Source organism: Symphodus melops, assembly GCF_947650265.1.
Source record: "Symphodus melops genome assembly, chromosome: 2".
In the NCBI taxonomy this organism is placed as follows: domain Eukaryota; kingdom Metazoa; phylum Chordata; class Actinopteri; order Labriformes; family Labridae; genus Symphodus; species Symphodus melops.
The window spans coordinates 23721535-23747942 of record NC_136692.1 but is presented as its reverse complement, the minus strand read 5'-3'; the positions used below and the strand labels follow the sequence as shown (position 1 = coordinate 23747942).

At 39.0% G+C, this 26408-nt stretch overlaps 3 protein-coding genes and 1 long non-coding RNA gene across 9 annotated transcripts; 1 reads left to right on the top strand and 3 right to left on the bottom strand.

Moving 5' to 3' along the window:
- Window positions 1-1212: 1212 nt before the first annotated feature.
- Window positions 1213-7144, bottom strand: LOC306820176 (protein Wiz-like). 4 transcript variants are annotated; one of them, XM_079337939.1, is made up of 9 exons: window positions 7032-7144; window positions 6343-6442; window positions 5645-6145; window positions 4731-5519; window positions 4229-4591; window positions 3841-4055; window positions 3551-3737; window positions 3170-3329; window positions 1213-2204 (listed from the first exon to the last, which is right to left on the bottom strand). In XM_079337939.1, exons 2-9 carry the CDS (start codon window positions 6353-6355, stop codon window positions 2051-2053), a joined length of 2382 nt encoding a protein of 793 aa, XP_079194065.1. In that variant the 5' UTR covers window positions 6356-6442; window positions 7032-7144; the 3' UTR covers window positions 1213-2050. The 4 variants fall into 4 exon arrangements, with proteins under 4 accessions (XP_079194065.1, XP_079194064.1, XP_079194067.1 ...); XM_079337938.1 differs by having other exon boundaries at window positions 6942-7143; XM_079337941.1 differs by lacking the exon at window positions 7032-7144 and adding an exon at window positions 6834-6935.
- A 475-nt stretch (window positions 7145-7619) lies between these two features.
- Window positions 7620-8770, bottom strand: LOC306819862. Its single transcript, XR_013778615.1, has 2 exons — window positions 8660-8770; window positions 7620-7706 (listed from the first exon to the last, which is right to left on the bottom strand). It is a non-coding gene; the product is annotated as an uncharacterized lncRNA (long non-coding RNA).
- prdx2 (peroxiredoxin 2) lies at window positions 8651-11655 on the top strand. Its single transcript, XM_079337467.1, has 5 exons — window positions 8651-8766; window positions 9006-9159; window positions 9949-10071; window positions 10591-10721; window positions 11283-11655. Exons 1-5 carry the CDS (start codon window positions 8664-8666, stop codon window positions 11363-11365), a joined length of 594 nt encoding a protein of 197 aa, XP_079193593.1. The 5' UTR covers window positions 8651-8663; the 3' UTR covers window positions 11366-11655.
- A 1025-nt stretch (window positions 11656-12680) lies between these two features.
- On the bottom strand, window positions 12681-14725 carry LOC306819858 (transcription factor JunB-like). Of its 3 annotated transcripts, none has more exons than XM_079337466.1 (2): window positions 14180-14725; window positions 12681-13929 (listed from the first exon to the last, which is right to left on the bottom strand). In XM_079337466.1, exon 2 carries the CDS (start codon window positions 13889-13891, stop codon window positions 12998-13000), a length of 894 nt encoding a protein of 297 aa, XP_079193592.1. In that variant the 5' UTR covers window positions 13892-13929; window positions 14180-14725; the 3' UTR covers window positions 12681-12997. The 3 variants fall into 3 exon arrangements, with proteins under 3 accessions (XP_079193592.1, XP_079193591.1, XP_079193590.1); XM_079337465.1 differs by having other exon boundaries at window positions 14198-14724; XM_079337464.1 differs by having other exon boundaries at window positions 12681-14725.
- Between the last annotated feature and the right edge of the window lie 11683 nt (window positions 14726-26408).

Here is a 26408-nt window from a genome sequence, read left to right as displayed (position 1 = left end):
TGATAGCTGTATGCAACTGAGTCTATTCAGATCAGGTAATGGGAGATAACTCTCCCATCAGAGTAACAGACAAATGTATCTTTCTTTCGTCATGAGTGATTTCAAACACTGTCATGTCCCTTTGGCAGCGAATTACAAAGAATTAGACTGCGGGAGACATATCAGTTTGCACGGCAGACAGAAAAGGAAGTGAAGACCATCAACTGCATTGCAGAGACAGCGTACAACAGAAATGATTGATGGTTATGCTGCATTGAAAGCTATAATATATCATCCTATCACAGCCTCTCCTGTAAGGGGCTTTCACTAATTCCCTGCATTATAGAAGTACATTCAGTATCAGTTCATTAAACTTAAAATCCTTTCTTTTCTTTTCTTTTTTTAAGTTTTCACCACTAAAGTCAGAGAAGTGGACACTTGAACCGCCAAATGCATTTTAAGCAAATCTCCACTGGATATTCATTACAGATATTTGAATATTATTTTTTTCTAAACGATAAACCAAATGATGTCTTGCTTTGTACATAAAAGCAAGATTAGTTAATAGTGTGTCCAGAGTAAACTAATTTAAATCTTCACCCTTTGGCTAAATGATCCACACTGTCTCAGAGCATGGAGCCCTTTGAAAGCCCTTTTTTGAGCCCTGAAAAGTGAAGAAAATCTTATTTAAAGCCACACTATGAGCATTCCTGTCACCAAGAAGGCCAGTTTGAGTTGTTAAGCAACAAAGTTTGATATTTACAAAAAAAACAAACAATAGAAGGATACTGTTACAGAATGGACAGGAATTAGCATCAAGCCTGTTGTTGCAGTAAATGTGTCAATGTAGAAGCTTAAAAAAAAGGCCAAACAAAACAGACTGTATGTGAGGAAGACTGGAGAAATCCATCCAATATGTGATACAAGCAAATTTAACGTTAATCAACACATGCCTAGAAAAAGTTTGCAAAGAGCCTCAGACACAAAACAACATGAAGGATAGGTATTGAAAATAAAAGTTTGGATAACAGTATTTTCTGATAGGTGTAGTATCTGATTCTTAAATGTTACTTCAGATGTTGATCAACTAGTTTCAAACATTTGATCTTTTTTAACAGTTCCCAACTTCCCTGGCCCTAAACATTCCATGTCTTGATGCATCTGATTTCACGAGTTAAATGGAAAACTGTACAATGTGTTTTTTATAAAATTCTAAGACAAAAATCACATCTGTTGGAAATGTGGACTAACTTTATTACGTATTATAGTGAGCTCTGGCCCCAACAGGCAAATTGCAAGTTGCAGATCATTACATCAACTGATTTGTTTAAATGTCATTGGTTCAAAAAAAAAAAAAACAATGTTGTATACAAGATACAAGACAGATTCTTTTTAAATAAGTGTTAAAAATAGAAATGTAAAATGCTCAAGAAAACAGCACATTAGAAGCAGTTATACCTGAAGATAAGAGCAATAACTGAATTCATAAATACATTTCTCATTACTTTTAATCAAGTTGTCCACAGTTGGAGACTAACTCTGCATCTGACCTCAGTTTGATCTTAGTAAAGAAAAAAATCCTTGTGAAAACAGTTTGTTTCCTCGCTAATTGTAAAACACTTACAAAATAAACTCATAAAACTCCACTGAAAGGCATATAAGGTTAAGGAGATAAGTGTGTGATATGGTGAACCCGTTTTGCTCTGAAGGGACCAAATCAAAAGAGAAAATCATCAATCAGTACTTTTGTCAAAGAGTGCAACATTAAATCCAGTCAAACACTATTAACATCTTCACAGACATAAAACACTATGAGCAGGAGTCGGAAACACTGACCATCAGATTGAGGGATGAATCCGTTTAAAAACATGACCAGTATTGTGATCTATTGTTGCTGGTAGATTTTTACCTGAGTGGATAACAACCTGTTGCTTTTATTGTATAGCTCATGTATGCCCTCTACAGGAAAAAAGGGGGAACATCTAGTTTTCACTTTTCTGACTAAAAAAAAAACCTCACATTGACACAAAGACAATATTCATAAATCTGAATGACAGACAAGTTTCATTCACTAAACAGCGACTGGATGGACGAGTGCTGGAGCTGCCACTGGTGCAGGAGGAGACGCTTTGCCTTTGTAGCCCAGAGACAGGATGTGCTCCTGCAGGTGAGTGATCCACTGCTCTTGAACGGACAAAGGTCCATGAAACACTTTTTCACAGAACCTAAATGACAGCAGAAGAGTAGAATGTTATCTTAACTTCTTTAAACTGGAAGTACAAGTAATAACATTCATAAATCAGCAGGAGGCATGTTGTGATTGTCTGACCCATAGACAAAGATTTATTGTTCAACCTTTAGCACTGTTGTTTAAGTTAAAGCATCAGATCTGATACACATTGTCTCATGATTTAGTAAAACAATTGAAAAAGTTGCTGGTCAACTGTTAAACCACATCACGACTGCTCTTGTTCAGTTGTTTAATTACATCTGCTTAAACACAGAGTATAGCATCATTTCAGCTCACAGTTGACCATATTATATTACTTAACCAACCACCTAACTAGATGATCAAAGAGTCAGAACCAAACATAAAGAAGCAGCTTTCAGTTTTTCAATACAACTAAACTGCAGATCAGTTGAATCTCTGTGATATTTTACATATATGTATACATACACACGGTATTTTTCTTTTCTTATTTTGTTTTTCCTCATTTGTTATCCCTTTGGGTTCTATCGGGTTTACTTTCAGAATAAAACATTGAGTTTTGTCCTTTCAGAATAATGTCCAAATGCGTTTGTTGATGTGTTTATAAGGGTTTTTATACCACATAAAACATATTATCTTGCGAGTTTAATCTTTAAGTATTGCAGGAGTTCCTTTGTCTCAGCACTCCATCTGTGCTGCTCCATGAATACATCCCGTGGGTGTTGACGGACGAGCAGGACACACAATGCACATGTATCTGGTTGAAGTTCTGGGTTACTTTAGTCTTTAGTACTTTACTTTTCAAATTGCTGAAATGTGCTATATAAATAATCTTGCCTGAGAGTGACATTATTTATTTTGATCTTTTTGCCTTTATTCTCTTTAACTTCACCACATTGGCACATTTCTCAGCTTGAAACAGCGTTCACAGAATATACCTTGAAAATGTAATCCTTGCTATTTTCAACTTTATAGACTGACCTGCACTTGAGGGAGTACATTTTCCCCACGAGTTTGACCAACTGTGTTAGAGGGGGCTTTGGCAGCATAGCAGGAATGCTACCTGACCGTGAAGGCTGCTGGGAATTGGTGTCCTGGTTTTCTTCCTGTGCAGGTACCATGTGTTTAAGTGGATGGACCCCTGAAACCACACAAAACGGTATTAGAGTAATGTGCAGAATCACTGACTGTACATCTTTATTAAACGTTGTCATAAAGACATCATGAAAATGTTTGAGGACTTGTATCAAGCAGAAGCAAAGGTGCATGACTTTTTAAGTTATCTGTGTAGGTTCTCAAATAGTTGGTTATTTTTCTTAACATCCTGGCCCTGGTCTGTATCCAGGTACTTGTATATCTTACCACTTCTAGGGCGCCCATTAGGGTCACTGTGGGCTCCAAAAGTCCGTGTGTGGCCTTGTGAGTGTCTTGATAAACCTGAGCCTTCTCTTCCTTTCTTGTGCTGATGGTGCACCGTTACCTTCGGACTGCTGCCAGGCACCGAATCCGAGTCTGTTGACAGTGAGGGTGAGGCAGCAGCTCTCCCAGACTTAAAGGGATAGTGGTACAGCAAGTTAGAATTGAAAGCGTAATATATTGCTTGGTTATCTGATTCTAAAATTATTAGTTGAATATTTTAGAGGACAGCCCACCTTCCTGTTGTGAAGGTCTCTTCTTCTGTAGCGTTGGGTTATTGCTGCTACCTTGGCTGGGTCCCTTCGGATCAACTCATAGAGCAGTTCGATTGGCGAACTTGCTCCATCTGTCTTCCATTCTACAATTCCCAACTGTCGGAGGTGGGCTCTTGCATGACTGGCCAGGGCCTTGCGGTTTTCAAAATCGAACCCACAAAGCTCACAGGAAGTGTCTGACACAAAAAGAAGAGTAAAAGATTTTCAAACCACAAGTTTCTGTATCACCAGTGAGAGTCTAGGAACCAATCATTTAATGATATAACTTTTCTTACACCGCCGTAAACACAGCTTAGCTTTAAAAAAGCACTATATTTATACTATTATTAATGGCCATTTCATGTCTCACCACTGTGTGAGGAGCCACTCTTGGAGGATGGAGATTTGTCTTTCATGGAGAAATCAAGAGGTGAGATGCAGGGCTTGCTGGCTGCTTCCCCTGACTGGAGGCTGTCCAGGGACCTTTTGGAGCCTTGAGGGGTCCACGCGGCTTTGCCTGATGACCTGCCTGACATGGACACTTTCCTGCCTTCTTCACCATGTATCATAATCTCTTTGAGAAGGTCGATTGGTGATGTTTTGATGGACCAGCTGAGGCCGAGCTGGCGCAGGTGGGCACGGGCGTGGCATGACAGGGCTTTGCGAGTCTCAAACAGCTGGCCACAGTAATCACAGAGGACTGTAGGTGGAGATTGTTCATCTGTAGAAGCAACTGTGAATGGTTCAGGATGAAATAAAGAAGACACGTATAATCAATGGCTGAAATACGAAAGAATAAATGCAAAAAACGTAACCCTCACCACTAGCATTCAAAAACAATTAACTGAACTGAATATTTCTCTCTGCTTTACCTGCATTGAGAGGCTTTGAAGGGTCAACAGCAGCAGGTGATTTCTGCATGGAAGAGTTGCTGCCATTGCTGGATCCTTGCGCTTGAAGGGAAACCTCGATCTCCACAGGCTCAGGTTTGGGCTTCCTATGAAGGGGGTCCACTGCTAGTCGAAAGCCTTTCTTAGCTTTTGGGGCCTTGTTAACAGGAGAATGAGAAGTGCTCTTGGAAGGGTTTGGAGCAGAGGAAGAGGAGGGAAACGAGGTCCGTGATCTGCCTGCTGCTGGAGACAGTGCTGGGGCTGGAACTGCAGATGAGCTAGTTGTACAGTTTGTTTTGGATGATTTCACAGCTTCTAGCATGCCGCTGCTGACCAATTCCTGGACTGTCTCAATTGCAGAGCTTTTCCCCAACAGGTCAACCACTCCGATCTGCTTCAGGTGAGAGCGAGCATGGCAGGCCAGGCCTTTACGATTCTCAAACGCCTCTCCACACAGAATACAGGTACAATCTTCCAACACTTTAGGCTGTTTGCTGGGGGTTGACGCAGCTGGGGAAGACAGATTAGAGGGACGTTTAGAGGACGATCTAGGAGGACTGCTTGGGGGATGCTCCTTATGTTGCTTAATATTGATGGGCTTAAGGTCCTCCTCTTCCATGATCTGGTATAGAAGATCAATTGGGCTGCTTTTGATATCGCTGTCAGGGACTCCGATTTGGCGCAGATGGGCCCGAGCATGACTGGACAGCCCTTTGCGGGTCTCATACCAACAACCACAGAGCTGGCAAACATGGACCTCGTCGTTGGTGTCTGAAAGAAAGGATGAGTAAAAGTAGTCACTTAGTAATTACTAACTGCCTGGCATGAGGGTTCATATGAAGCTCTGCCTTGAACACACAGCTTCTGTCCAAATTTCTTAAAACATTCATACATACCTAAAGTGATTGGAGCATCTGTTTCCAGCGGCGCCCAAATGGGCTTTGTTGTGGTTTGGTGGTCAAAGGAGGATGAGCTGCTGCCTTCGCGTCTCTCAGACTCAACCAATCCCACATCAGAGGATGAGGGCGGGAGAGAGGTAGATGACTCTTTCAGCCTGGCTGAAGATCCCTGATGAGCCATCTTTTGTGATGCTGTCATGACTCTACTTCCTGCTTTGAAGGCGGCACTCCTGTCCTCTGGCACTGAAGGTGCCCTGGACTCCTGATGTGATGTTTTTTTGGAAGGCGTTGGCCCAGATACAGAGGCTTCAGACTTGAAATCAGGGAGGGAACCATCTCTCTCCTGGATAAGCTGGTAGAGGAGATCAATTGGAGCCCCACTGCTTTCTGACACTGTTACACCAAGTTGTCTAAGATGGAGACGGGCATGACTAGAGAGCCCTCGTCGTGTCTCAAAGTATGTGCCACAGACCTCACACATGACTGGCTGAGGGTTTGCTGTTGGGAAGTATACATGGGAGATTTCATTGCAAAATAAAGGGGTTCACTTTGTGTCTGATCAAGAAGAAACCTCACATCTATTGATCTAACAAATTAAATCGATTTTCTGATTACAATCTCATTATTTTATTCCACACACGACAGTCAGTATTAATATCTACATTTATACCAGACTTAAAAATGTTCTCTCTTACCTTGAGAATCCATGGCTGAAATAAATGTGGGTTTTTTGGCAATTAGAAGTTTGACTTCTTGCAGATCTCAAGATGTTGAAATAAACCAAATATATTAATCCTGAAAAAAATGACTAGTATTAGAGATCATGTTTTCTTATCCGTGATGCCAATATGACGAACATACTGCCATGAAATGAAATACATGCCGGCACTTATAATACAAACGAGTTGTCACAACAAACAGCAAACCCTAAAAGTGAAACTCTGGATTATAAACTCTGAATAAATAAGTGATTTTTTAAAATCATCTTTAGAGCAGTAAAAAGTTAATTTATATTGTCAATTACAAACGTTATTTTATAAACAGGAAAAGCTCAAATCAAATTGCTTGTTAGGTATTTTTTAACAGTGTGAACCTTGGAGCATTACTAGTACACATACTGGTACTTTAAAAGTTGAGGTGTCAGAAACATCCTGAACATTAAGGCTTTAAAGCTTACTTTCCTTACCTACCAGTAATATTCACCCTTTGTTTGGTTTGTGAGAATGCTAACGTTAGCTACATGCTAAATACAATGAAATTACATTTTAGCGAAAGAAAATGCCATTTTACAAACCCCGATTTCCAGATCAGAGATCCAACAACGAGTTTGGGGTTTAAACAAAAGTTAATTCGCTCTAATAAATAATTCGAACTGTATTTTTACCATATCTTTACAGCTGTTTCTACGCTCACTAACAAGAACAGCGGAAGTAATTCTCTCTACGTCTCTTGGTCACCAAAATAAAAGCATTTGATTAAAAAGCAAGTGATAATATCTAGTGCTGAAGTAAATAAGTACATGAATATAAAAGAAAGAAAGAAAGAAAGAACACCACTGGGCCCTTTTTCGTATTTTAAACCGTGTTCCAGAATTTACCACTCCTTCTCTGCAAGGTGTTAACTCATGATCTGACCCTCTCATCTTTATCAGTGTCGATTGTGCATTTTATTATTATGGTCATGGTGCATAGTTAACAAGATCATAAGTACTGGAACAGCAAAACAATTTCCAAACGTATAAACAAGCTTAGAATTTAAAAAAAAGGAAAAGGAAATACGAAAACATTTCAACCTCTAAGAATCATTTCAGCTTTTTCCATTACTTTTCTGGATAGGCACCCGTTACTTTTTCAAATATACTTCAATGGATTTCAATGGATATCGTTCATATATTATGCCTATAGTTTTTATTTCTTTCACTTCCGGGTATCACAAGTGGCCCCGCCTACTTCTTGCACGCAGCCGTCCCTCCTTTGAGTGCTCTCTTCTCCTGCCAGCAGCAGACTTCATCCCTGCCAAGTTCTCCTCGGCTTTACTTAAAGACAGGTGAGTAATGACTCTATTTTAGACTTACTAATTTTGTTCCAACGTCATTTTATGATTGCACGGCAGGAGATGAAACTATTTAACTTACACAAATCTAAAGATCCGGCTTTTGCATCAACGATAAGCTAACGTTAAGCTAGCCAGCCAGTGCGGGGGTCAGTGGCTCCCCTCCTTACTTAGTTGGGCCTGTCTCTAGATCTTTCTTTGTCCCTTTGATGCAACAGAGAAGACTGCCTCTTGCTTTGTTTAACATTTGCTGGCTTCATTGCGTTTCACAAACGACTTTAAATGTAAAGTCTTGTGTAATATGGCTGAACTTTGACCTGCTCCTCGTGCGAATTTCTCTACAAGAAGACGGAAAGACAAGTGTCTAATTTTGACGTGTAACTGAGACGAATATTGACTTTTCTGTACCACTGCAGTTTATTGTGCCATCAAATCGTAATTATGCAAAGAATAAAGCTCTTAATTGCTTTGAATGCTTGGTTGGATCAAACTAGGTCTATTGTGTAAATAAAAACAATGATGTATGTCTTATCACCTAAAATGCAACTCGTATTAGCTAAATCATGTGTACATAACCTTTTTTTTTTACAGGTTTATATCAAACGAGTTCCCTTTTATTTGTATGAGATTATCCTTCTTATGTAAGCTTTCTAATAGGCCATTGTTCGCTGCTGGCTCAACATGACCTGCATGTGACTTTCCCTGGTTTGCCGAACTGAACATGCTTTGAAGCAATAGTCCAATTACCAAAGCGATGAAAAACCCAAGTTTAAAGCCTAAAACACTTAATCATTTTAGTTTTATTGTATGTTAAATCTTTGGCACATGTTTCCAGAGTACTTTGCAGCGACCAGTGCCATAAGCTCCACCCATCTGAACATATCTATGACTGTGTGTGAGCATCAGGAATTTCTCTAGTACCTATATGCCCTGTCTGTCCCACAGTACTATTGTCACCACCAACATGTCCTCTGGAAACGCTAAAATCGGCAAGCCTGCCCCAGACTTCACAGCCACAGCTGTAGTGGATGGACAGTTCAAGGACATCAAGCTGTCAAGCTACAGAGGTAACGCACGTCTAATGAATCATAGGCTTTGTACAAAAAAAGCTGTTTAAACCTAAAGTTTTCATTACATTCAGGATCTAATAAACTTGTTTTCCAGACCAGGGCACAAAATATTAAAGTTTTATTTTTTGTAGTTCCTTTTTCCATTTGTAAATTTTAGTGATCTTAACTTTGTATTTATATTATATGTAGACTAGTATTTGTGCTCGCTTCATTATCCTCCTCCTGTTCCCCTTTAGGGAAATATGTGGTCTTCTTTTTCTACCCCCTGGACTTCACATTCGTGTGTCCAACTGAGATTGTGGCTTACAGCGACAGGGCAGAGGAGTTCCGCAGTATTGGCTGTGAGGTGATCGGCTGCTCTGTAGACTCCCACTTCAGTCATTTGGCATGGTGAGAATTCTTTCCCACTTTGAGGAAAACCTGACTGATTGTACTGTAAACTTTATGATTGTACTAATTGAAAACGTATATAAGTAACATCCATCATGCTGAAATGGAGTAAGCTCAACTCCTACAGCTTTTCTTTTCTAAAATGATTGTTGAGGCAGCTGGATTATGAAAGCTTCAGTTGAGAGGGTTTTGCAGATCTGAAGAAACACACCCTGTTCTATCAGTTTATCTGCTGTCCAGTGCTTCTGCAGAGTATTGATATGTCCAAAAATACTGAGTGCTAAAGGCTTCTTTATGAACCACATTTTCCATAGAAATGTGAATTTAAGATGAATTTATTGTTGAAAACCACTTACCCTGCAGAATTGGTTGGTTGTTTTTTATTATTATTTTTAAATTCATGTGTTTGAAGACATCATTATATTTGAGACATTTAAGAGTCTTGGATGAGCTGGACCTCATCCCCATGTTTTATTGGTGTTAATCTCTTTAGGGGTTGAAGTGCAAGCTTTGGACTTGTCTTTAAAAGTGCACTTAGTAGTTTCAGGGTACAGCAAAAGTGCAAACAAGTCAGAGAAACTTCAGCAATGCATGTATTTTAAATGCTTGAATCTACACTGCAAGCTCCCTGAAAATATTGCATTTGTTGTAATGGAAAATAATTAAATTTAACAAGCTAGCACATTACTGGTGTGTGGCACTTCCAACAGAAAACAGGCCACTACGCAATTTATTAGAACTCCAATTGAGTTTTGATTCACTAGTTACATTGTTAATTGTGTCCTGCAGGATCAACACACCAAGGAAGCAGGGAGGTCTGGGTAATATGAAAATCCCCCTCGTGGCTGACCTAACCAAGACAATCGCTGCAGACTACGGCGTGCTGAAGGAGGATGACGGCATTGCATACAGGTCAGGCAGATGTGGGGCGCGGGATGGATACAGTGGATTGCCATTTCCTTCTTTTTCATACTCTAATTTTAGGGTTTATTTTAATATTAGCTTTGTATTTATTTCAAATGTGTTTTCCCTCTGAATTAATTTGTTTTGCAACAGACAACTTTAATCTACAAAATGCATCTGTTTTGAAAAGTTCCACTCAATACTCTGTCATTTTTAAGAGTTTGGCACAGAAACAGCTGCAATGGCTCTGTTTCACACGCACCTGCACTCTCTATCTCTCAAGCAATTTTATTAATAAATTAAATAAGAACCGGTCAGAACTTGGGTGGCCATAAATTTACTTGGAATGCCTGCCCAGGTATCGATGGGTGGGCGGTCTATGTGTGGGAAACACTGATTTAATACTCACTGTGCTCTGTAGTTACTTCGATGACTGAGAAGACTAAAATGAAGATGATCAACAGGGTCAATCGTATCAAACAGAATGGATACAATAGCATCCTCTAATATGAATTGATGTTTCCTCAGAGGTCTGTTTGTGATTGATGACAAGGGCATCTTGAGACAGATCACCATCAATGACTTGCCTGTGGGTCGCTCCGTGGATGAGACGCTCCGCCTGGTCCAGGCCTTCCAGCACACTGATAAATACGGAGAGGGTGAGTAAAATCTCTTAATAATACCCTGAGTTTCCCTCTCCAGTGTCATGTGAAAATACTCAGTGGGAATTTTTAGCCCCCCTTTTTTAATTTATTAAACTTAATACATTAATCATGTTAGTAGCCTTAAGCCTGCTAGAAATGTGCTCATTATCTGTTGTTTAGCTATTTTGTAGGTTTTATTTTATTATCTTCCCCTTGAGGGTTGTTATCCTGTTTCATATACAGTATGTTTAGTATAAACAGTTGTTAAGTTAGTAAATATGGAGTTTTGCTCATGTTCATGAGTGATGGACAGTTCACCACCTAGAGCTGTGAAATTTGTGTTTTAAAAGCTCAGGTAAATGGGGATATTGGGCTGTATTCTAATTAAAAAACAAACTAAATAAGCTTAATTGTAGCTTGAAACTTTTTTGGAAGGAATACTTAGTTTGTGGCAGACAACGCATTATTAGTTTAGCCTTGTGGGTATTGACACATGTGCTTGTACTTTGTCCTCAGAGTATGTAAAGTTCAAAGTCTGTCACTTAATGAACCTTGTCCCTTTTTTCTCTTTTACAGTCTGCCCTGCTGGATGGAAACCAGGGAGCGACACCATCGTCCCTGACGTTGAGAAGAGCAAAGACTTCTTCTCCAAGCAGTAAATGGGATGATCTTAGTCTCCCTAACCATAGCACTTGCCTTCAGATAAGGGTAGTCCTTGTGAAGCAGTATCATGGCGTCCAATCTAATGTGGTTTACTCAAAAAAAAATCAGAAGTTGTTCGATAAATCCTTCAATTGGGGATCTTATCCTTGTACGTCCAATGTACAATTGGTGAGGCCACCTCATAGTCTCAAGCACTGAAAGTTTCTTTTTTCATACAAGTATTGATCTTTTTTTCCCTTTGCTGTCAATCATTTGCTACCATCTTTATTAAAACATCTGGAAAATGGTTACTGTGTGTTTGTCTGAAAAAAGTATCTGAAATAATAAACATTTTGAAGTAAATTTCATATCTGACCTCATGGTGGTGCCATAAAACCACTTGAAAACCGTTTTGGATGCCTACCAGTTAAGTGACTTTACAACTCCGGTATTATGCCAACAGACGGTTGTTAAACTTTTTGTATCAGTCCTGGGCTGTGTTCCTAAATGCAGGTCTACATGCATTACGTGGCTGTGAAGTCTTAGTTAATGTTGGATTTATTGCGGTAAATGACTCAGCATAACAACCTGGCATTGTCAAACAGTGCTAATGCTTATTGGGAAATATTGGATTGTTGGATATTTTCCACAGATCTGTATAACGTGTCAGCTACAGATTTATCTGTGCTTTGTAGAATAGTTAGAGTGCTCATCTTGTTTTACTCGCAAAATAAGAGAAGCAATTCAGTCCTGAGTCATAATCCTCATTTTGTGTCCAAGTCTATAAATCAGTGATTTCTATGTTGTGTGTAAATCTTCGATATAATGTGTCAGCTAATTTAATGTCTATCCTTTAGCTGTTATTGATCCCCATTGTTATTTTAAGCTGCCTCTCCCCCATCTAGTCTATTCTGAGTGTTATCTGGAACTTCCGTCTCACCCTTTTTCTTCCGAATAAGTATTCTCACGACTTGTTTTGGGAAATTGAAAGCAGAACGGGGAAACTCCCCTGATTCGGATAAACCACTCATTGACAAATCACACATACACACGCACAAACTGCGGTCTAAAGGGGAGAGCGCAGCTTTTTGTACGGGCAGTGTAGGAGGGAGTTCCCGGAAACCTGTTCGTGTTGTGACGTTTAACAGCCAAATTGACTATATAAGGACAGACGTCTATACGTCAATAATAAAACAATCCCACGCTGGGACGTCACCAACGTCAAACTATGCTGCCAATATCAACTTAACTGCTGACAACAGTGTGGTTATGTTAACAGTAAATGCTGTAAAAATCCCAAAGACATTTTTTTAAAGAAGCAACAAGGTAACGTTTTGTTTCATAATTTCATTTACTTAAATATATACTGTACAGGTAAAAAAAAAAAAGGTACAAGGCTCAACCTGACAAACGCAAATAACTTACACAAGAATACATCACAAATATCAATTAAAGTAAAATGTAAACAGGCAAAGCCGAAAGGACCTTTTAAACTTGTTCAAAAATGCCCAAAGTGTTAAAGTCTTTTGTGATTTCTTTGTTGGCTACAGTTCTTTAAACAAAGAAACCATAATGATCCAGTTCTTTCAAAAGACATTGTTCGTTGTGTCAGTGCAGTTCATGTCCAGTGTTTCAAAAGTGTTGTTTCTTCAATAAGACTTTACTTTGGGCGCTAACATGAGCTGGCAGCCGCTGCTCACATGTGTCATGACTTTCTGTTTGAGTTGAGCCACCTGCTCTCTCAATACGGAGGCTGTGCTTGAAAGCCCGGCGTTGTCCGTTTTCAACCCCTTAACCTTGTCCTCCAAACGAGCGATGCGCTCCAGCTTGCGCCTCCGACATTTGGAGGCAGCGAGTCGATTTCTCAGACGCTTGCGCTCTGCTTTGATTCGCTCCTGGTTCTCCATGTTAATGGGAGACATTGGCGGAGACCCACTGTCGCTGCTATGCATGTCAGGGACTGTCTGGGGCTCCTCTTTCAACCCGCTGAACCGCTGTGAGTGGATGCCGGCTCCTGCCAGGGCGTGCTGGAAATGGTGAGATCCGTGCGCTATGGCCTGGGGGTGCTGGTGGTACTGATGGTGCGGCAGGTAGCTGATAGTTGTAGAGGGATAGCCTGCTGCAGAGGACAGGCTCGGGTTCGTTGTGCAACTGTTAAGGTTGGTGTATTCTAGAGGTTCTGGTTGCATGGAAGAGCCGAATACTGAGGCTGGACCCGAGCAGGAAACACCAGCGGTGCCAATTGCCACGTTTGGAGGTGCCATCTGGTTCATTTTGTGCAGGTCGTCCAGAGCTTTCACAAAACCGTCAGCAAAGCCCTCCTGCTCCTCTGTGATCCCGCGGTTGAAGAGGTAATGGGCAGGTGTCGGTGTTGTAGTGATGACACCGTTGCTGTTTTGGATGATGAGTCGCTCCAGTTCAGGAGCTGCGAGCTTCAGAGAGCCAACGTCCGCAGTCCCCGTTGAATAGAAGTCACTTTCGGCGCGCAGGTGCTGCGACTTGAAGTTTGAGTTCCGATATGAATCGGGGAAGTTCAAGTTCATATTCTGCTTTAGCAGCTTGTAGTCTGGCAGGGCTGCGCCTGGATGGCCATAAGCAGAGAGAAACGAGTCGTCATAAAAAGGCTGTTCCATTATTGTGGACATATTTCAAATCACACAGTCAAATTTTAAAAGTGCGCTGTAAAGATGCTGCTTGGACACCAAGGCGTCAGCGCTCCAAATGATTCAAGCTCCGGCACAAAGTCCCGCTGAAGCCTATTATTATACTGAAGATCTAGTCTTATCAAAAAAACAGAGCAAAACTTCCAAAATAGTGGAACTGTACTGTACCAAGTCGTCGATTTGTACCTTTAGTCGGATTCAAAGCGGAGTCCAGTGACTAATTCAGATGTTTTCATTTCACCTGTATTTCTTTTTGCTTTGAAATGGGTTCCTCTCTGGTTTCCTGTAAAGTGACAGGCGGCCGGAATTTTAGGCTGTATTTAAATATTCGGGGTCTACGAGCGCTCCTTCCCGCCTTGTGATTGGTTGTTTGTTTGGTCACCGCCTCCGAGATTTCAGACAGTTGATGACGTATTTGCCAGGAACTACGACTGTAAACAAGACAACCTATTCGGTGTAGGGAAAACGTAACCCAGGTAAGTACATGAAATACCTCAGGGGCAGATTCTCTCTCATTATGAAGTAGGAGGCAAACAGATCAGGCTGGATGGTTTTCTCAGCTCAACCAAAAGCAAAATGAGCCTCTTCAGACCTGAACAGGACACGTAACTCCCAACATCCACTTTTTCTTTCATTATAACCACAGTCCCGTAAGGGTATATAGGCTAGTCTGGTGCTGAGTCATGTGGTCCTATTTGATATCGGTCAGTCCATATTTGGGTATCCTGACAAACCAGTTCCTCCCTGACAGGAGCGGGAAGTCAATCCCATCCTGGCGCACTTCCAGCTCTCCTGGATGTGGGAGGCGGAGGAGACGCAACACTGCGCTCCTTCACCCCGCAGGCAAGGAGAGGCGTTGTCTTCATAACTGCATGAAGCATAATGGCTGTCTTGCAAAATATAAGATGTGTGAGGTATACATCTTCAGGTATACACATGAGACGTATACATTTTCAAATTAAAAATAAATGAAATATTTATTCCGATAAAACTCAAATAGGCCCTTTATTCATTAAGTGGTGGGGAATAGGCTTAGATATTTTACCTCAAACAAAATAGCAAATTCACGTGATGGAAACACAAGTCAAGGAACTGAGATAAAATAGAATCCTACACATTTAAATATAAGGAAAAGTCAAATATAACCTCACACTTTGCTTGAAGGCAGACTGAATTATGAGTTTAAAAAGTGTAGGCTACACTCACAAAAACAACCACGTGAACAGACAAACATATGCAACTCAAAAGGGCAAGCTAATAGAAGCTACAATATGGATATCAAGATACAGGCTATGAAAACCTATAAGTAAAAGCTGTTATATGGCATGCTCAATTTAATAATGATAATGATATTTCTCTGCTTGCAAGATAAATAAAGGATTATCTTATCTTTAAAAAAAAAGGTTAGCGTGATTATAATTGCTTTATGCAGAATTCCTATAGTAAATGAATCTGCATCTCCACAAAGTAACCAGAAGGGTGTGGAGTAAATGTAGCAGAGAAAAAGGAAAACTTACAATCTTCAGATCAATATACCCAAACAATGTAGGATCTTTAATGAGTAATTGAGGTTAATATATCTATCAGAAGGACATATTACTCAGCCAAAAAGCTCAGTGTTGCTCTGTGTTTAGTTAAGCGCACTGAGCTTGTGTTCTGACAGAAATGGCTACAGTGTAAACACATGAGTGAATCTCGGAGGTATGTAAGAGTAAAGACAAGTCCCCACTGAACTCAACACCTGTTTGATAAAAAGACGTCTTTGTCGTCTCTGTATGGTAATGACCTCTGAATCACTCCCCAGAGGCCATATGCCCACGCACGTTCATGTTGTTGAGTTTGTCTCTTCAACCTTCTGCTTGTACCAATCCTCAGGTCACGTGTGTGTGTTTGTGTTTTAATCGTATTATAGTAGCACCCTATCCGTCAAGTGTAGTAATTTGACTGAAGGGTAATGTTATTCTTTAAAGATTACATTAAAGGACTGGTTTAGCCCAAATTAAAGTCCATTATCAGCTGTAATTTAAAGGAGATTGACAGTAACCATTTAAGCCTTGCAAGATTCCTTCGGGAAAATTTCTCAGTAACTTTGATCCAGAGTTGGAAAAAGATGGCCATTTAATAGTCAGTCTTTTAAAGGGCATTCATCAAGTTTGTACTGCTCTTCTGAAAATGAGGTGTATTAATGAACAGCTTGAGATAATATGCAGACTTTTAATCCCGTCCAGAGATCAAGAAGTGCTGGCTTCCACATAGCCTATAAAGCAATGTAATAGCATTATTTTAAATATTCCATGCATCAATAAAACCCCTCTTCATAAAAATCCATGTGACTGGGCAATTAATGCATTTCAAAAATGATATTCACTTTCCATGATCAGGAAACAAAGTAATCGAGATTAAACAATTTAATGTCAGATTAGGGGCTGTTGCGCTTGTTTTGTCCGTTGGTGTTGTCTTGGTAAATGTAAAGTGTGTCATTGTGGGAGCCAGGTGAATTACTGCATCCTCACTACCTCAAAAACACAGTGAAATTCAAAAAATCAATAATCTTTATCATTATATATATATATATATGTGTGTGTGTGTGTGTGTGTGTGTGTGTGTGTGTATGTGTGTGTGTATATATATATATAATAAGTGAAAAAATACATATATATATATGTATATGTGTGTGTGTATATATATATATATATATATCATAAGTGAAAAAAATGCATATATATATGTGTGTGTATGTGTGTGTGTGTTCAGAATGTATTAAGAGTGTTTGAATTTGGTCAATCCTCCTGAAGTAGACATTGTAAAAACCATGAATATCAAAGCAGATCAAAGCAGAGTGCAATATATCATTAAACATTTTCTAGACCTCAATTAAAATCAATCTGCTCGATTATTTTTTTGCCATATCCGAGCAAACAGGAACCAGGCCATACTGCAACAACCCAGATGATATCATATTGATGTCATCGGGATATTTTCTTAGTTTTGGTAATTATAGATATTAGATTAGATTAGAGGGTAATTCAAACTTGACCAGGACTGACTTTAGAAGGAAATGGTTGAGCTTTTTAATTTATCATTCCTGTATGCATCAGGAATGGTTTATAGAAGGGTTTATCCTGTGCACGTCCTCAATGGTCAAAGATTGCAGCTTGCTCTCACGCAACGGTCAGTTTGGGCAGAGGTTCTCCCCCTGAAACATGGTACTACCGATATGCTATCTATGTCTGTTTGGAGGAGAAATGTTGAGAGAAACAGAAAACAGAAGTAGTTTCAGGGAAAAAACTGCGATCACACAGTGGTCAGTTCAGTTCCAGTTTCATAATGACCTCATCAAATGAATAGGTCAGTGCTGTTGAGAAAGCACAAAAATGTGACCTCTTTTTGCATATGGTTGATAAGGATGAATTTTCACATTACATTACATATTAAATGGCTTATATGATTATGATTACGAGAAGTATGTTGTTTGGCTTAAATATTATTTGTCTGCTGATTTTACTTCCCCTTCATTTCATTATGTCACTGAGAATAAATTGCATTTAGTCTGATTGCAATGCGGGCTTTAAAAAAGTCCCCTGTGTCTTGTTGTTGCTAAATTTGGATGCACTCGGCACAGTACAAAACATATTTACATTCCTATTTGAGAACCTTAATTGGCTCAAAGGCGCTGAACATTTTCTTGCTCACACATGCATACTTATTCGCAGCAATGTCCCAATATTTACAGATGCACAGTTCCATATCTCATACATACAATTTTGTCACTTTCTCTGATTGCTCGTGAGATTCAAGATGACATATAGGGCAATAAAAAGCAAAAGCAGCATCGAACAAAGAAAAAAAGAAACGGAGGATAAAATATGTGCAAAGGGGATTACTGCTGACTACACTTTGGCGAAAGACTGAGGAAAACAGTGGGAGGAATAAGTTTGTGATAGTAAACATAAGAGGATACTTTAAATCCTGAGTCACTTACATCAGATAGCCTTGTTATGTCGCACCACATGAACAGAGGCTATTGTCCTCATTGCAGCAGCCGCGTTCGAATCCAACCTCTGCCCTCTGATGAGTGGCATCCACCACTTTCCCCCTCCTTCTTTCCATCCTGTCTCTCTTCAGATGACCTATCTAATAAAGGCAAAAAGGCCTAAAGAACAATTAAAAAAAATCCTGATTCTAGCTTTACCATACATTTTTTTTAATTAAGAAATGTATCTTCACCTTTAAGCAGCAGGATAATTGATGGAGATAATTGGACAACAATGTGAGCTAAGTGCTAAAATAAAAGTATTAAAAATGTGTTTTTTAGTATGTAGTAGTGAATTATGATATAAGGTAATTAACTTTACCTGATAATGAATTGAAACAAAGTTTTATGTAGTTTTAGATAAAAAAATTTTTAATTAAGTCTTTTCTTTAATGGCTAAAAGAATAAAAACACTTTTAATTCACCTATCTTACAGGCACATAATTAGGAAGAAAACAGAATCCTGTCTGATATTGTCTATCTGAAACTTTAGTTTGAAAAGGACAAACTAAAGATGCCTGCCAGCTGCTGACGTTTACTTAGCCTTCATCACAACTTTAATTCTCTCCTCTCCTTCTCTCCTCTCTCCACGTGGTTTATCGCTATTCAGGCACTAAAACACATGGACGGCTGCATTAAATGAACCATAAGTAACGCCTCTCCTGCATCTTTGGCAAGGTCTTCCATGCTGGAAGCTCAATGACCTGGAAGCGGCCTGTAGGTGTAGTGAGTCAGGTAGGGGTGTTGGTTAAGGGGTAAAAGCTGGCTGTCCCTGCAAGGAGAAGACAGCTCATTCTCACAGCATATTAAGTCCAAAGACTGTCAGTCCTTAAAGACTGTGTAGGTCACTTAAATCAATGGTAACAAGCAATTCCTCTTCCACACCCCCAACTCAGTCATGAACTGAACCCCATCCCTGCACCAAAAAGCCTTTTCTTCTTCCCCCTCATCGTTATTTGGCTGCCCATGGGAAATAAACCGTCTTTTTCATGTAATCGTTTTAATGAAGGCATGTTTAATCAGCATATTCTTCGTCTATAGCTCCCAGATAGTGCCAAGGAGCCTTGTAGCAATGAGAGACCTTTAGCACAAGACAGGATGATTGCTGAGGCCAAATGAGTGTGGCAGAAAAAGACAGTCGGACCCAGCTGTCCCCCCAGGCTGACGTAACGCATATGGAGCTGTCCTTCCCACTTCCCCTCCATCTACATGGATGCTTAAACTCCCTGTCACTCTGCCAGTCTGTAAAAGGCAAACAGCAGGAAGTGGGGGGGTTTAATTAGGTCTAATCTGATTTTACATGCCCATTTGGTTCATTAATTGAGCTGGCTCATTGTTGGCTTTTTTTTGTTGGAAAAGGACAAAATGTGAGACTAATTAAAAAATAAGGGACATACAATCAAAATGTTGACCTACAAAGAGGTGTTACATGAAAATTCATAGAATCAACAAAATATCACTTCAGTGACTGATGATAAGAGTTTATTTTTAATCAACTACAAAGTGGACTGTCCAACAGATTGTCATGAATTGTGTGTGACACACACTTTTCCATAGAGGAAACTTCTTTCTGGTATGAATGAAAAGAAACTACAAGTAAGTGTCAGAAAGACATATGTGCTACAATTAGCTACACACAAGACTGTCAGCCAAAAACTGGTTTTAAATGAGCATAACAGTTATAACAGAGAGGTGAGACGACACTCCCTTTTCTGCAAACACATCCTAACAGGATACAATATACATTTAATGTAAAACTGTGAGGGCTGCAAGAGTGAATAAAATGTTTGCAGTATAATTAAGAATAAAATAAGTAGGCATATAAAAAACCATTATCTTATTTGTAACAGAACCATTGTAGTTTTATCCCTCACAAAACAACTGAAAGATGCTGTCGGCATATAGATTTGTTCTGAACAAGTGTTTCAGAGAGGAGTGTAGTTATGTAATGCTGATGTTTAATACCTCTGTGTGACACTGGAGTGGAGAGGTGGAGAGGTTCCTTTTTTTGTGAAAATAGGAGAAGTGAATGTAAGCTGGCAGGAGGGCCAGCCTGTGCAGGGTTTTGGTACACCACATTTTCATTTCCTCAATAAGTTGCGGTAAAAGGCTGAATGTGTGGCAACAGCAGGCAAGAAACACTTCGTCGGGAATCAGTTCAACAGGCTCAACAGATCATCTGATATCTAGAGCCAATTCTAATAAGCTTTCAAGCCTTTCATACAGTGTCTATGTGTAAACCACAATGGAAATGGAGCGTTTGTGCAGGGTAACATTACTACACACTAATGTAGTCGTCTTTGTTCTATAGAAACAAATGCCGGAATTATATTTTTTCGTAATTATCACCATTATTTTTTTTTTTACTGTTTTCATTTAAAAAAAAAAAAAAAGCATATACAAAACAAGTCAAGGATTGTTAAGGGGGCGACATACTAAGCCTGGCTCTATTAAAAGGTGTATATATATATATATATATATACACACACACATAATATGTTGTTTGTTTTATAAGCTAGATTTTAATGTTTTAACTTGAAGTTGAACTTTGGGAAGTGTTACCATTGCCAAGCCCAGATCAGTCAATTCCTGAAGTTTCTTTCAACCTTGCCGATAGGACAAAACTGTCATCATATCTACAGATATGTACATAAGTTATGACATTTGCTCGAGTATTTTAAACAAATGTTTACAGAGCCTTATGGTAAAACATTTGCACACATGAGTTGAATGTATGCTTTTATATGTGCCTCTGACAAGCTATGTTAGTACAACTCCATTTTTTATATTGCGAATTAAAGTACATGAACAAGTCTGAAGAGTGCCACTGTATGTTTGAATAAAGTTCTATAAAGCTGCATTAAAGTAATTCTGATGATGTGATGTTTGATGTTTTGTGATGTAAATTGGTCTGTTTGTGAGATGAATAAAAGATTGTCTTATCTTATCTTAAGTCAGCTTTGGTTAGAATTTAAGACAACAAGTTAGAAAAAGATGGAGGCCTTTGAGTAAAAAAGATGTGAACTTGACAGACCTCTGCATAATCTGCTTGAGACACATTCAGTTGCATTGTGGGAAATGTAGGCACCAGGTTTGACAAAGGAAAATAATGGGTGGAAGAAAACACAGATAGATCTGGTTTGGAGACACTGATTTTGGTCCCTTTTTTTTTTGAACAATCCAAAATGAATCTGGAAGAAGTACAATGCTAATTTGCATTACACCTGTTGAGATGTTTAACTTTAGACATTGTTAATAGATGACATGATTTAATCTGAAAGGAATTTTTATGTTCCTCTCTTAAACTCATGACTCCACTGAAAATAGAGAAGGGTTATAATACTTATACTGTGAGAAACAGAGATGGTTCCCAGTAGTTTATGTTGTATCATCGATGAATGTAGCTGTAAATGACTTGGCTTGTTTACTCTTGATGTGTAAAATGACAAGCTGTGGTAATGGTTTGAGGTTAGAACCTCACTCAGCCCACATAATTTCCCGGCAGGTAATTTAAATGAGAGATATGTTTATCTTTTATTGCGGAGGCAGTGTAGTAAATGCTAGATTATATATTGCTTGATGAAAATAAATGTAAAATAGGTCTGTCTTGTTTCTATTTTTATTTTTGTTTATTTTACAACTGTCTTTCTCTCTCCTTTCTCTTTGTTTTACAAATATGCAGCATGGTAGCACATTAATCAGTGCCTCCTGAATTACTTTTGTTTATAGTCTGCATGTTTGCTAACTGCATCCCTGCCTGTCATTGACGGCCCCAGCATTATGAGAAATGTTTGTCGGATACACTCTAGCTAGACTAAAGGGGAAAGGACAGTGTGTCTTATCGGTGGTTACTGGTGAGATCAGTGGTGCGAGTTGGGTGAAACTGTGTAGGCGCCTGAAACGCATTCTGATGCTCTCACTGTTCCTGATGATGATCGAGACTCAGCATTTCAATGCTGCATTACTTCCTGGAAGATGAGAGCTAAAATGGATGTCATGAATTTGCTGCCTTAAACTACTTCTTATCTTCATTGTCTGAGTCCTTGAAAAAAGTAGTAACAGTAAGCAGGAGGAAATTTAGAGCACTTCAGTCTGTTTAAGTGTTTTCATAATGACTTAAATGACTGGCCCAAACCAAATAGAAGTTCTTTCAGGTTAGTTTCCCACCCATTCATAGCAACAGTAAAAACATAACACTGCAGTATTCATTCTTGTAACTCAATAGGCTAATGATGACATTTGCTGCCATTTTAATGGTTTTATAGCATTCTGAGAAATTTGTCCACATTTGAACAATTGTTAAAATAATTGTACATTTGTGACACTTTTATAAACCCCCTTAGCCCACATTGCTGTATATCATGGCTTCATATTTAAGAATATTGCTAAACTAAAGTGATTCATTTCATGCTATACCTGCCTTTGGTGAGAGGGATTAAAGTCATAATGCATGCTATTTTCATTTTTATTTTCGTCCTTCAAGCCCCTAAAACTTTCATCCAAATTCAGCAGTCAGGGGCGTTTCCCTGAACCTCGTTATTTACTGTCTGCATCATAGTAAAGATGAGATTACAGCAGCAAGCAAGGCCCAGTTCTATTTTATTTACCAGAAGTGGCTCTCAAGCTTTGGTGTGAACTCACACACACAGACAGGAACTTTCCTGTCAAAAGGCTGTTGCTTTCCTACACAGAAAGTCAACCATGTGGTTTGAAAGCTGTCAAAGGTGGTATCTTTTTCTATCGGTGTATAAAAGCCTCCTCTTTAAGGTGGCCCCTTGAAAATTTGTGCCAGCTTGTTCAAGAACATCAAACAGTCTTTATCTGACACATGGAGCTTTATGAGCTAAAAGAATGTTTCTGATCAATTACTCACCATCATACTGCAGCTGTTACAGGCATGCAGGCTGTTTTGGGTGCATGGCTACTGAAAGCAAAATGAAAGATTTGCTGGTCTGCATATAGAAAGTTATACACATTCGAGGTTCAGCCTTTTACACAGCATCACATGAAATGAGGGAACCACAAGCACAAACATGAGACACACAAGTGTCACATTTCTCTTTTGATCCCCCTGCTGTCACATCTGTGCACACTCACACATGGGACATTTTTGTGCATTCCCCAGTAGTCATGTAATCCCCTCTCTGAAAATTGTAAACTGAAGATGGTTTATTCTTTTTTCAAATAATTGACTGTCACCTGGGTTCACAGACAACAATTCTAAAATCTCTTACATTTTTATTTGTTTTGATAGAAACAGTTAAGAATTAGAAAAGACCAAATCTGATCATCTATCTATCTATCTATCTATCTATCTATCTATCTATCTATCTATCTATCTATCTATCTATCTATCTATCTATCTATCTATCTATCTATCTATCTATCTATCTATCTAATCTATTCATACTCACATCGCGTATTGGGATCATTTTAGTAAACACTAGAAAAATTCAGAAACTTCACTGACTGATCTTCACTTGCTGTTACATACAATTGTATATTTAAGCTTTGTTACCAAAACCCTTGTTAAGTCACACCTTGCTTGAGGCTTAATTAAAAAAAATAATAATGAAAATAAAATTAAATTCATTCAAACCAAATAAAGAGGTACCCATTGACGGAATTATTTTATTTTGTCATCAACATTTATTTGCATTAAAAAAAACTACAATACTCAGTCTTTATGAAATTGTGCATGGAAGAGGTGAGTGTGTAAGAGAAGAATGCACATTTTGGCTTTAAAATCACTCTAGGCTAATCTATAGCTGTGATGTATTTCACTGTTTAAAAGACTGATATGAAACGTCAGTAGACAGAGAATAGATGATATACTGCCAACAACCAAGAGCAGGCAATACTTAACTCAATGGCCACACTTTTTTTAAAATTCATGTCAAATTTTCATGGCTTACCATATAACTTGAGAACTATTCATATTTATGTTTCTATTAATAATTGCATTATCACCTTAACTGATGCTGCTCTAATCTGGTTTTTAATCTACACAAGCATGGGAATCATGTGTATATGTATGAAACACGTAATACTTGTCCCAATAAGGGATAGCCCAGTTTTTGGCCAACAGACAACGCCGATCAAAGAACAGCACATACACAAAACACTGTATAGAACAAAACATGTCAAACAATAATCAAAAGTTTTGCTCTGGGCAGCTATAATAGTAGGAAATCAGGCTTTTCCCAAGGTGAGCCCTTCATGCACCTCAGCTGTCTTTACCTCCATCCTGAGGGAGGTTGGGTGAGGTGAATGTTTAGTGGGTGTGTGCTACCTAACAAACACCACAGTTTTCTTCTTCCTCACTGCCACCTAACCTGCAGTTAACGGACGATGAGTGTGTGCGTAAACGTGAGATCAAAGTCTTTCTTCGTGGGATTTGTTCTATACTGACCACACTTCTTACTGTAGGTTATTACACGTTTCTTTTTGCATTGAACCACTCATTTGACCCCTTTATATCCCCATGAGAGTAAAGGGGAATATGAACACAGCTTGGGGAAAAACACAAAGTAATTTTTAGTCACGTGTTGAAAAGACAACATCTCCCCTGCACAAGCGCTAAAAACCTGAAGCACTGAGCACTTAATTTTTATTTCACTTGCTATTAGTTATCAGAGGTCATACTGAAGGGAGGCCTCCATGTAGTGTCTGTCAAGTAGTGGTAGAGACAGGCGTGACAGGGAGAGATCTAGTCAATACTTACTAGGGTGAAACCACAAATACAGAGAGACTGAGAGAGAAACCTTTTAGTCAGTCAACCACAAGTAACTCAGTTCTGTCTGGCAGTGAAACGGTTAAACTGCACTTTTGCTTTTTCTGCTTCCCAGCTGTCTGGTATTACTGGTGGAGTCTGGTGCCCAGAAATAAGGTGAAGGGCGTTATCGCTCAATCAGATGAGTATGATAGTAACCATCAGGCGATATGTGAAGAAATCTCTGTTTGGCTATGAGTTTTTTCTTTGAAAACAGCCTTGTGTTGTTCTTTAAATCTCGTTTTCTCTTTTCTTCGTCTATCTGTCCATGTTGCTGTCTGTCTGTTTGCTTTTTTCACTCCCCATGTACATTTGTGTGCATTATGTGTGCTCTGTTGAGCATAGGGTTTGCCTAAGGGTTGTTGTTCATGTCGACATTCTTGGCACAAGCCGTTTATTTAAAATTCTGCCTCGAGGCAACAATTGACCCTTGGTTCCACTGTAGGAACACATAGGTGCCACATAATAATAAGGTAAAGTATTTTTCTTTAGGGCTTGGTCAATATATATGCAGACACTGATGTTCAGCAGAACCCTAGCTAATTGGCCCTTTGCTAAGCTCTGTTGTTCTTCCATTCTGGGCAGCTGGACATCCTAATATTTGCTGCTTACATGAATTAGAAACGTAGACACTTTATTTAAATGTCTCTGGTGTTTTGGTTTTTTGAAAAGCTGTGTTTAGTGGTTAATTCAGTCAACTCAGCCTCACTAACAAATTCGTCAGAGTGTTAATCAACAGCCATAATAAGCAGGTGTGTAATTTATCCAGTAGAATCAACACAATGACAAGTCGCACATCAGCTCCTTTCCATCAAACACAGACCCCGCCTCTTCAGATTCAGATTTTAGATTTTGTGTTGCACAAAGCTGAAGCAAAACTGTTGCCAAAGTGTTTCATAGATTGAAGCTCTCTTGGTTTCACTGCCAACGTTGAAATGTCATCATGGGCATTACTGGAAAAAGGTTGCTCTATCTATGGAGGATAATCACCTTAACATTTCACTCTATAACATCAATTTGGTCCTTAATTAAAATGTGATTTATACTGTTTGTTCCAGCACACATAGAATATGTGAGGACAGTATTAAACCTTTTAAGTTGTAGTTTTTGATTCAGCAAAAGTGCAGTATGATATAATACAGTATATATACAGGGTAAATAATCCACATCTGTGCATTCTTGTCTCTATTAACTCAGATGCTTGAAGCATCCTTGATCAAAATGATAATTCATACTGATTATAGAATTACAAAAATGCTGTGAGTGAGACTGTGGTCCACATTGAGAGTGGCTCTCATTCATAATACACAGAGAAACACTCAGAGTTACTAACCTCACATCCTGTGCCAAATGTGGCAGGAAATGTTTGATTTCCTGTAGTGAAGAGAATGTGGGGGCTATCATGTATATATGTGTGCATGTTTATGTCTGTGTGTATCTGTAAGGTTGGGTGGTTTTATGTGTGTCTCTTATGCATGCAAATATATTGTAATATTTCAGCTTGTGTATATTTTTTCTCAGGAGCAACATCAGAGAACAGCTCTTAATTGTATTTATCTACCATTGCTATTTTTCTAAAATTATTATATATC